General features: G+C 43.3%; 2 protein-coding genes across 2 annotated transcripts in view; both read right to left on the reverse strand.

The window, feature by feature from the left end:
* Window positions 1-282: 282 nt before the first annotated feature.
* LOC142943498 (profilin-like) lies at window positions 283-4,877 on the reverse strand. Its single transcript, XM_076085052.1, has 4 exons — window positions 4,722-4,877; window positions 4,466-4,580; window positions 1,233-1,416; window positions 283-524 (listed from the first exon to the last, which is right to left on the reverse strand). The coding sequence occupies exons 2-4, from the start codon at window positions 4,577-4,579 to the stop codon at window positions 433-435; spliced, it is 390 nt and encodes a 129-aa protein (XP_075941167.1). The 5' UTR covers window position 4,580; window positions 4,722-4,877; the 3' UTR covers window positions 283-432.
* Window positions 4,878-9,406: 4,529 nt separating this feature from the next.
* slc25a11 (solute carrier family 25 member 11) overlaps window positions 9,407-10,552 on the reverse strand; it is an 8,861-nt gene continuing 7,715 nt past the window's right edge. The window contains exons 8-9 of the mRNA XM_076085054.1: window positions 10,211-10,262; window positions 9,407-10,093 (exon numbers count right to left, since the gene is read on the reverse strand). Coding sequence (XP_075941169.1) covers window positions 9,938-10,093; window positions 10,211-10,262 — 208 coding nt within the window. The 3' untranslated portion in view covers window positions 9,407-9,937. The remainder of the gene's footprint in view (window positions 10,094-10,210; window positions 10,263-10,552) is intronic.

Below are 10,552 nucleotides of genomic sequence, written 5' to 3' on the forward strand. Positions count from 1 at the left end.
GTGTTCCCTGGATGATGAACGAGTACCGTAAAGACTAGAAAAGCTGCGCAGCTTAAAATAGAAGTGCTCCGTGAAAATGTAATAATTCTCACTTATCTATCGGTTGGAGGACCGCGGTCGGCCTATTAATGACCCCTTAAAGTCCCCGTTAAGTGTCCCTGTAGCCTTTGACTGCAGCTAAATATAACTGCACATGACTGGTGTGTGTGTGTGTGCGTGTGTGTGTGTGGGGGGGTCTTCATACGCTCTTATTTTAACACACACACACACAGAGACAGACAGTGTTTTTCAGAATAAAAGGTTTTATTCTCCTGTGATGAGATTGTGATTGGACACATAATAATAAATGTAACACTGAAGAGGGGGGAGGGGAGAGAGGGGAGGGGGAGGGGAGAGAGGGGAGGGGCTTCTTGTTTGGCGGGAACAGGAGTCCTAATAGCCGGCTTCTCGCAGGTAACTGACGATCTTGAACACAGGTCCAGCCAGCAGACTGCCGATACCTGAGCCGAACACCACCACTATAGCTGTGGAGACAGACAGGTGGTGAGACAGGACAGTCAACAAAAAGACACTTTATCTTCAGAGACGTTTTGTTACTCAAACAAATAACTTTTTTCAGAAAGTTACTGTCTGACTCTCTACTCGTCTCCCTCTCTACTCGTCTCCCTCTCTACTCGTCTCTCTCTACCCGTCTCCCTCTCTACCCGTCTCTCTCTCTACTCGTCTCCCTCTCTACCCGTCTCTCTCTCTACCCGTCTCCCTCTCTACCCGTCTCTCTCTCTACTCGTCTCCCTCTCTACCCGTCTCCCTCTCTACCCGTCTCTCTCTCTACCCGTCTCCCTCTCTACCCGTCTCTCTCTCTACTCGTCTCCCTCTCTACCCGTCTCTCTCTCTACTCGTCTCCCTCTCTACCCGTCTCTCTCTCTACCCGTCTCCCTCTCTACCCGTCTCTCTCTCTACTCGTCTCCCTCTCTACCCGTCTCTCTCTCTACTCGTCTCCCTCTCTACCCGTCTCCCTCTCTACCCGTCTCTCTCTCTACTCGTCTCTCTCTCTACTCGTCTCCCTCTCTACCCGTCTCCCTCTCTACCCGTCTCCCTCTCTACCCGTCTCCCTCTCTACCCGTCTCCCTCTCTACCCGTCTCTCTCTCTACTCGTCTCTCTCTCTACTCGTCTCCCTCTCTACTCGTCTCCCTCTCTACCCGTCTCCCTCTCTACCCGTCTCCCTCTCTACCTGTTTTGGTCTGGCCGACACAGACTGCTAGTTTTCCATCACTCTCGGAGGTCTTCAGGTGCATGCAGTAGCTCTGTGGATCCTGGCGCTGGTCTCTGAGGAACATGCACTTTATGTTGCCGATCTTTGGGCCACATTCATGCATACTGTGTGAGTCACCAGACAGGGCCTTGATCTGTTCCAGCTGAGAGAGAGAGAGACGGGCAGAGAGACAGACAGGTTATGATCATTTCTGGCTTCAGGCATCAACCACATTGCGTCACAAAATGTTTATTTGTCTTTATTTGTTTCCATGCAGTTAAAGCTGCAGACGAGATGAGGAGCATTTCTACTGTTTCTCAACAGCTCTCAACATGTCGGCAGCTCATAGCTAATGGTGCTAACAACTCTAACAGTGCTGATAGAGCTAACAGAGCTAATAGTGCTAACAGTGCTGATAGAGCTAACAGAGCTAACAGTGGTAACAGTGCTGATAGAGCTAACAGTGCAAACAGTGCTGATAGAGCTAACAGAGCTAACAGTGCTGATAGAGCTAACAGAGCTAACAGTGCTGATAGAGCTAACAGAGCTAACAGTGCTGATAGAGCTAACAGCGCTAACAGTACCGACAGTGTTGTTCTGGTGCCATGTTTCCACGACAATGCTGCTGGTCTGTTGCCGTTATCAACTGTAACCGCCGTATGCGAGCAGAGCGGCATGTTCACATGCACTAACATGCACGTTCACATGCACTAAAAGGCACGTTCACATGCACTAACATGAACTAAAAGGCACGTTCACATGCACTAACATGAACTAAAAGGCACGTTCACATGCACTAACATGAACTAATTGGACATCAGAGAAAATAAAGTGGTATTAATGTGTTTCCTGTCTGTATCTCTGCTGCAGCTCCATCTGCTGAAAAAACTACGAGAACTACAATTCAACGATCATCTGTTTCTGGAGTTTAGCTAACATTAGCCACAGCAGCTAGGTGGCTAACGTTAGCTGTTTAGTGAACGTAGCATTGAAGCTTCATAAATAATAAGAAGCTCTGAACTAAAGTCTGTTTGTGTTTCACATGTCGGCCGCAGCGCTCTGAGCCTGAAGGCAGCACGTGTTGAGGGGCGGAGCCTGTTGCCATTAATCCACTCTAACTGGTTGAACTGGTTTCACTGAGTGACGACTCACTGCAGAGAAACAGTGACATCACCGTACTGAGATCAATCACCTGACTGATGAGTCATCATTCATTGTCCATTAACCAATCAATAAGTCATCATTCATTCATTCATTCATTCATTCATTCATCATTAATCAGGTTATGACAATCATTCTAACTACTGATACTTTAACTACATGAAGCTGATAATACTTGTGTACTTTAACTACTGATACTTTAACTACATGAAGCTGATGATACTTGTGTACTTTAACTACTGATACTTTAACCACATGAAGCTGATAATACTTGTGTACTTTAACTACTGATACTTTAACCACATGAAGCTGATGATACTTGTGTACTTTAACTACTGATACTTTAACTACATGAAGCTGATAATACTTGTGTACTTTAACTACTGATACTTTAACCACATGAAGCTGATGATACTTGTGTACTTTAACTACTGATACTTTAACCACATGAAGCTGATGATACTTGTGTACTTTAACTACTGATACTTTAACCACATGAAGCTGATGATACTTGTGTACTTTAACTACATGGAGATGATGATACTTGTGTACTTTAACTACTGATACTTTAACTACATGAAGCTGATAATACTTGTGTACTTTAACTACTGATACTTTAACCACATGAAGCTGATGATACTTGTGTACTTTAACTACATGAAGCTGATGATACTTGTGTACTTTAACTACTGATACTTTAACTACATGAAGCTGATAATACTTGTGTACTTTAACTACTGATACTTTAACCACATGAAGCTGATGATACTTGTGTACTTTAACCACATGAAGCTGATGATACTTGTGTACTTTAACTACTGATACTTTAACCACATGAAGCTGATGATACTTGTGTACTTTAACTGCTGATACTTTAACTACATGAAGCTGATGATACTTGTGTACTTTAACTACATGGAGATGATGATACTTGTGTACTTTAACTACTGATACTTTACATGAAGCTGATAATACTTGTGTACTTTAACTACTGATACTTTAACTACATGAAGCTGATGATATTTGTGTACTTTAACTACTGATACTTTAACTTCATGAAGCTGATGATACTTGTGTACTTTTACTACATGGAGCTGATAATACTTGTGTACTTTTACTACATGGAGCTGATAATACTTGTGTACTTTTACTACATGGAGCTGATAATACTATTGATCGATCAGCAGGTTTGAACACATTTGAACAAAGTTGCAGAAGGAATGTGTGGAGGACAAGTCAAGACACACCACACACACACACACACACACACTCCACACACACTTGCAGAGGCTAAACCACTTCCTTAAAACCATCCAGCCAATCAGAGTAAAGGCCTTTAAGTCGACTCCTTGACATGCAGTGTGTGTGTGTGTGTGTGTGTGTGTATTTTTGTGTGTGTGTGTGTGTGTGGGTGAGAGAGAAACAAGAAGTGATCGTCTCCACTTCCTGCATTCACCGCTCTTTTTCTGACATCATGTCCTTATAAGGCAGTTAAACCAACACGCCGCCTTCAGACCCGAAAAGCGACGTATGACACGGAAAAAAAAACCGCGACGCTCAGATCTGAAGTCTGAAAAGAAAAACGCGCAAAGTCGATAAATTATTAAAAATAATATCGGATTCTCCACAGACGTGAACACCAGTGCGTGTTTTAACTCAACGAATACATTTGTATAAAAGTACATTTCAAAATAAAAATATAATTATCAAAATACACAGTTTTGTTACCCGTCAGTTTAAAAAAACTATAAAAAAAACAATCAGAATCCATCTCAGTGCAAAAATAATAATAATTATTACAGAAACACCAGGAGTTTCAGAATAAAAGCTCATTTCTGGATGTTAGATGACGTGTTTCATGTATTTCTACAAATGTGTTTTAGTCTTAACGATGACGCACGTTTTAGATTTTTCACGAGGTTATCCTACAAAACGTCTTCCTGAAGGTTGAGGACAACTTTTTCTTTTTACAGAGTAAAACCAAACAAAAATACTTGGTCATCTTTTACAGTGTTCTCTGTGTGTGTGTGTGTGTGTGTGTGTGTGTTTACCGTCATGGTCATGCCGTCTGTTTTGGACCACGTACTCCCATCAACACCAAAGATGCCCACTTCTGTGACCGACTCCACAGCCTTCAGTTGATCACGGTATGCGTCCCACGACATCCTGATCAATGTCCAACACACACACACACACACACACACACACACACACACAGATCAGTAACACATAAACACTGAGTGACTACTCGATCAGTCTGAATCAGCGTCAGAAGACTCATGAACCTGAATGAACGGTGGATCTTACCTGTGCAGGTTTAGTTTCAGGTGTGAGGAAGAGGAGGAAGAGGAGGCAGAGAGAAGTCGAATGCAGGAAGAAGGAAGACGAGTTGTCTTTTATACTGTTTGTCCGACCACTCCCAGCCTGCAGGCAGCTTCCTGCTTTGCTGTCACCTAGTGTTTCTCCACCAATCTGTCTCTCTCTCCGTCTGCCTGCCTGCCTGTCTGTCTGCCTGTCTGTCTCTCTGTCTGTCTGTCTGCCTGTCTCTCTGTCTGTCTGCCTGTCTGTCTCTCTGTCTGTCTGCCTGTCTGTCTCTCTGTCTGTCTGTCTCTCTGCCTGTCTCTCTGTCTGCCTGCCTGTCTCTCTGCCTGTCTGTCTGTCTCTCTGTCTGTCTGTCTGTCTGCCTGCCTGTCTGTCTCTCTCTCTGTCTGTCTCTCTGTCTCTCTGCCTGCCTGTCTGTCTCTCTGTCTGTCTGTCTGTCTCTCTGTCTGCCTGTCTCTGCCTGTCTGTCTGTCTGTCTCTCTGCCTGCCTGTCTGTCTGTCTCTGTCTGTCTCTCTGTCTGTCTCTCTCTGTCTGTCTCTCTGCCTGCCTGCCTGTCTGTCTCTCTGTCTGTCTGTCTCTCTGTCTGTCTGCCTGTCTCTGTCTGTCTCTCTGTCCGTCTGTCTGTCTGCCTGTCTCTCTGTCTGTCTGCTTGTCTCTGTCTGTCTGCTTGTCTCTGTCTGTCTCTCTGTCTGTCTGTCTCTCTGTCTGTCTGTCTCACCTAGGAAGTGAAGAAGAAGGAAGTGTGTGCACTCAACTGATGTGAAATCTGAGCCTTCAGCAGCCAAACAAAATATCCTCACAGAACATTCTCACTTTAAAAACGTTAAAACGTTAACATTGTAACATTTTAACGTTTTTAAAGTGAGAACATTTTAAAAACGTTCTTTCACTAAAAGATTTTGAGCTTTAGGTTGCATTCACGTACTTTCAGAATAATCGGAATTCAAGTCAGAACAACTCAAAAACAGCTTTTTTTGCCGACTAAGCATTAAAATAAAACGCGTTCTCTGTAGCGCTCGTGTTGTTTCCACTTCACAGATTCATGAACTTCCTCTTTAAACAACGGAGGAAAGAGGTTCACTTGTTTCATTTACTCCACTGGTGGTTAATCCTCACCAGAGCTGAGTAAGATTAAAGTCTGCATGCTAACCAAGCTAACCAAGCTAACCATGCTAACGCTACATTTACACCGACTTATGTCAAAGAGATCTTATTGTCTGATGATGGATCACGATTCTGTTCTGCACATACATGCTGCATACCTGAGTCTCACACACACTCACACACACACACACACACACGGACCCGTTCAGACCTGTGGGCGTGAGGACGGAGCTGGGGAGCAGCGACGTGTTAAAACTTGGTGGTAACACTTCACAGTACTACCACACACTGTTAAAGCGTGTACTTGTACTGCTAACACATCCACGGATCAATGCACAGGTGTTCACTCAGGTAGACGTGTTCACTCATTCATAACGAGTTCACTTTAATCAAGTATCAGCTGATGATTGTATAAACAGAACAGCAGGAGATACTCCTGTTACTGCAGCCAAATACTGTGGCTTCAGTAGTAGTAGTACAAGCAGTTATAGTAGTAGTAGTAGTACTAGCAGTAGTAGTAGTTGTGAGGACAGGTCTTAATGTCTCTTCAGGACATTAACATGGACAGACAGCTAACATGGACAGACAGCTCCAGGCCGGCTGTGACCTGTGACCCCGGGAGGTTTGTGAAGAATTTCAAGCCTGACAGGCACCAACCTGTGTGTGTGTGTAGGAGAGAGAGAGAAGAGGTGTGGCTCAGACTGACGGGTTTATACAAGCCACCAGCTACAATATGCATACCCTTTGGGAAAACACACACATTTGATCTGCATTAACAGCACACACACACGCACACACACACACACACACACTCTTTGATGACAGGAAGTAGAAACTCAACCAAACCTCACTCTCACTTTGTTAAATTTTCCATCAGACTGTAGTTTGAGAAGAACCTGAAGAAACAATGTTAACTGGTGACACGTCAGAATGAACACCAGAGTCAGTTTACATCACTTTACTTTGATTCAAAGTATTTATCGTAATACTTCAACACAACTCATGTGTGAACGGAGTGTGTGTCATTAATAGTAATAGTAACAGTAGCAGTAGCAGTAATAGTAACAGTAGCAGTAATAGTAGCAGTAGTAGTAACAGTAGCAGTATTAGTAGTAGTAGTAGCAGTATGAGTAGCAGTAATAGTAGCAGTATTAGTAGCAGTAATAGTAACAGTAATAGTAGCAGTAGTAGTAGTAGTAGTAGCAGTATTAGTAGCAGTAAGAGTAGCAGTATTAGTAGCAGTAATAGTAACAGTAGCAGTAACAGTAGTAGTAGTAGCAGTAATAGTAACAGTAGCAGCTACTTTAGCAGTATAAGTAGTACTACGAATTGCAGTGCTAGAATTAGCTGTGGCAGTAGTACTAACTCCACCATCACAGGACTTAATGACTACAGGCCTGTCACCCTGACCTCTGTGGTCATGAAGTCTTTTGTCCTGTCCCACCTAAAACCCTCACTGACCCACTCCTGGACCTCCTGCAGTTCACCTACAGAGCCAACAGGTCTGTAGGCGACACAGACAACTTGGCCATTCACTTCGTCCTCCAGCATCTGGACTCCTGAGGACCCTACAACAGGATCCTGTTTGTGGACTTCAGCTCTGCCTTCAACACCATCATCCCGTCTGTGCTGCAGGACAAGCTCTCCCAGCTGCACGTGCCCGACTCCTGCAGGCTGCAGCGCATCATCCGCTCTGCTGAGAGGATGATCGGCTGCAATCTACCGTCCCTCCAGGACTTGATCGCTTCAAGGACCCTGAAGTGAGCAAGAAGGATTGTAGCCGACCCCTCTCACCCTGGACAAAAACTGTTCGTGCCCCTTCCATCTGGCAGGAGGCTGAGGTCCATCAGGACCAAGACCTCCATCAGGACCAAGACATCACGCCACATCAACAGTCTTCAGTCGGGTTCATTAACAGAGACCAGGACCCCCTGACTCCGTCATCATCAGGACCACCTCGTACCGGTCTCTGCCTGCTCATCCCCTCACATTTAAACACACTCGACTCTTTACATACACTTACATCTCACTTGTTTAAAGTCCTGTTATCTGTTTGTTGTGCACTTTATTTTATATTTTATTATAAACATTAATATTTTTTGCACTGGGTTGATGTTTAATGTTAAATGTTCTGCACTATGCACCAGGTCGCATTCCTTCTATATGGAACACACTGTGACAAATTATGATTCTTCTAACGGTTTACTTCTGCTTCCAGTCTTTGTGCTAAGCTAGGCTAAACGTGTCCTGGCCTTGTGTGTAGCTACAGAGAAGAGTGCAGCTGAAGCAGAACATTGATGAGAGCAGAGGAAGTGCTGAATGTCACTCTCTCACATATACACACACACACACACACTCTCTCTCTCTCACACACTCTCTCTCTCTCACGCACACACACACACTCTCTCTCTCACACACTCTCTCTCTCTCACGCACACACACACACTCTCTCTCTCTCTCTCACGCACACACACACACACTCTCTCTCTCTCACACACTCTCTCTCTCTCACGCACACACACACACTCTCTCTCTCTCTCTCACGCACACACACACACACTCTCTCTCTCACACACACTTCCTCTGTAACGGTGAATATTTCTGAGTCAAGTCAAAAGTGGAGGCGAGCGATGGAAGAGGAAGTGGTCTCTTTACTGCAACTTCAACGAATATGAAGTGTGTGTCCTTATAAGGCGAAGCAGAAAGGACCTGTGTGTAGCTCTGACACACACACACACACACACACACACACACAGTTATATGACATTCACACTTTTATTAAAGATAATTAAAGTGTTTCTTCGCCTACTTCCTGTCACTAACCTCTGCTTCCTGTTCAGAGGATGATACTCGCGTCTTCTCCTCCAGCTGCTGAAAACAAACATTACCCATAATGCACCCGTCATAAGTTGCCGCAGTGTTTCATTAAAACACATTTCATTCTTTACATTAATAACACTTTAATGTGTCCATCAGGACTCAGCTCGTCTGCCTCCTGATGGACGCATGTTGATCAACCAATCAGCTGCTGTTTCACCAAGACATTAAATAAACAAGTCTTCCTATCAAAGTAAACCCAACATTTTATAATCCATATTTTATTAAACAAACATTCAGGGACTTCCACTAAAACTTTAGTATGTATTTTATTTTGGTAGTGTGTAGTACTTCCTGCTCTCAGTGATCACATGAAGAAACATATTGTGGAGATACAATTGTTTATATTTAAAGTATTATTTTGAGGAAAAGTTGTATTATTATAAGATTATTTGAAAAATACAGTAGTGTCAATATTTATAGAAACAAATGTTATAGCACAAAAATAATCCTAATATTTAAAATACAGTAAATATAGTTTTGATATTCAAAGAACAATAACAAGTGAATACATTGGTTATATTTTGACAAAAGATAAGAATTAATAAGAATTAATAGTTTTGTATTCACAAGATTTAAATAAACAAAGATCAGAAAAATTATATTTTGGAGTGATAAGAATAAAATATATAAAGGAAGAGTAGATAACGAGGACAGAGTTTAATAACGAGATGACGATCAAACGAAGTGAGGCTCACACTGTTTATTCTTCTTTCTCTGGCTGTAACCATGGTTACAAGGGATCACACATTTACAATAAGACTTATTATTATTGAAATCACTAATGATGCTTGAACTACATTTATTCTACATTCTTTACAAAAAGAACTTCAAACACAGAGTGTGTGTGTGTGTGTGTGTGTGTGCGTGTCTGTGTACATCATTGTGAGGACAGTTTTAGTGTCAGACCTTCAGAGGGAGGACAGTCTGAATCCTCGAAGGTCTTTTTTGTGAGGATTCAGACCTGGTTTAGGGGTCCGGGTCAGGTTTTTCTTTGTGATGGTTACGGGCTCGGCAATGCATGATGTAAACGAGAGTCCCCACAAAGTCACAAGTACAGGGATGTGTGTGTGTTTAGCTTAAAGGAACAGTCCACCATGTGAACAGAAGAAACAGCAGTGGGACTGTTCCTTTAAATCCTCCAGCTGTGAGGTCAGAGACATGATGAGGTTTGTGCTGCAGTCCTTTGTGTGTGCGTGTGTGTGTGTGTGTGTGTGTGTTAGCCCTGCAGGAAGTGGGTCTTGTAGAAGCGGTTCATCTGTTCGAGGAAGATGAAGGTGAGGACGGTGTGGGGACCAAGGCGGGCGTAGTATGGAGTGAACCCTTTCCACAGAGAGAAGAATCCCTCGTTTCTCACGACCCGCATCAAGACCTCCTGATGGACCGAGACAGGAAGCGGGTCAGAACTCATTTCAAAATAAAGTTCATGTGTGTACATGTATGAACTATTTTCGTTGGGATTGGGCCTTTTAGTAAAGTTAAGCAGACTCACCACACCGTTTTTATACTCGGGTTTACCGTCGATCATCCTCATGTTCTGGATCCTGAGAGACAAACAGGAAGTTAGTCTAGAGTCTCACCTGGTCTTAATGTTAGTCTAGAGTCTCACCTGGTCTTTAAGTTAGTCTAGAGTCTCACCTGGTCTTTAAGTTAGTCTAGAGTCTCACCTGGTCTTAACGTTACTCTAGAGTCTCACCTGGTCTTAACGTTACTCTAGAGTCTCACCTGGTCTTAACGTTAGTCTAGAGTCTCACCTGGTCTTAACGTTAGTCTAGAGTCTCACCTGGTCTTAACGTTAGTCTAGAGTCTCACCTGGTCTTTAAGTTAGTCTAGA

Source organism: Anarhichas minor, unplaced genomic scaffold (genome assembly GCF_050575085.1).
Source record: "Anarhichas minor isolate MPS153535 unplaced genomic scaffold, ASM5057508v1 ptg000137l, whole genome shotgun sequence".
Lineage (NCBI taxonomy): Eukaryota > Metazoa > Chordata > Actinopteri > Perciformes > Anarhichadidae > Anarhichas > Anarhichas minor.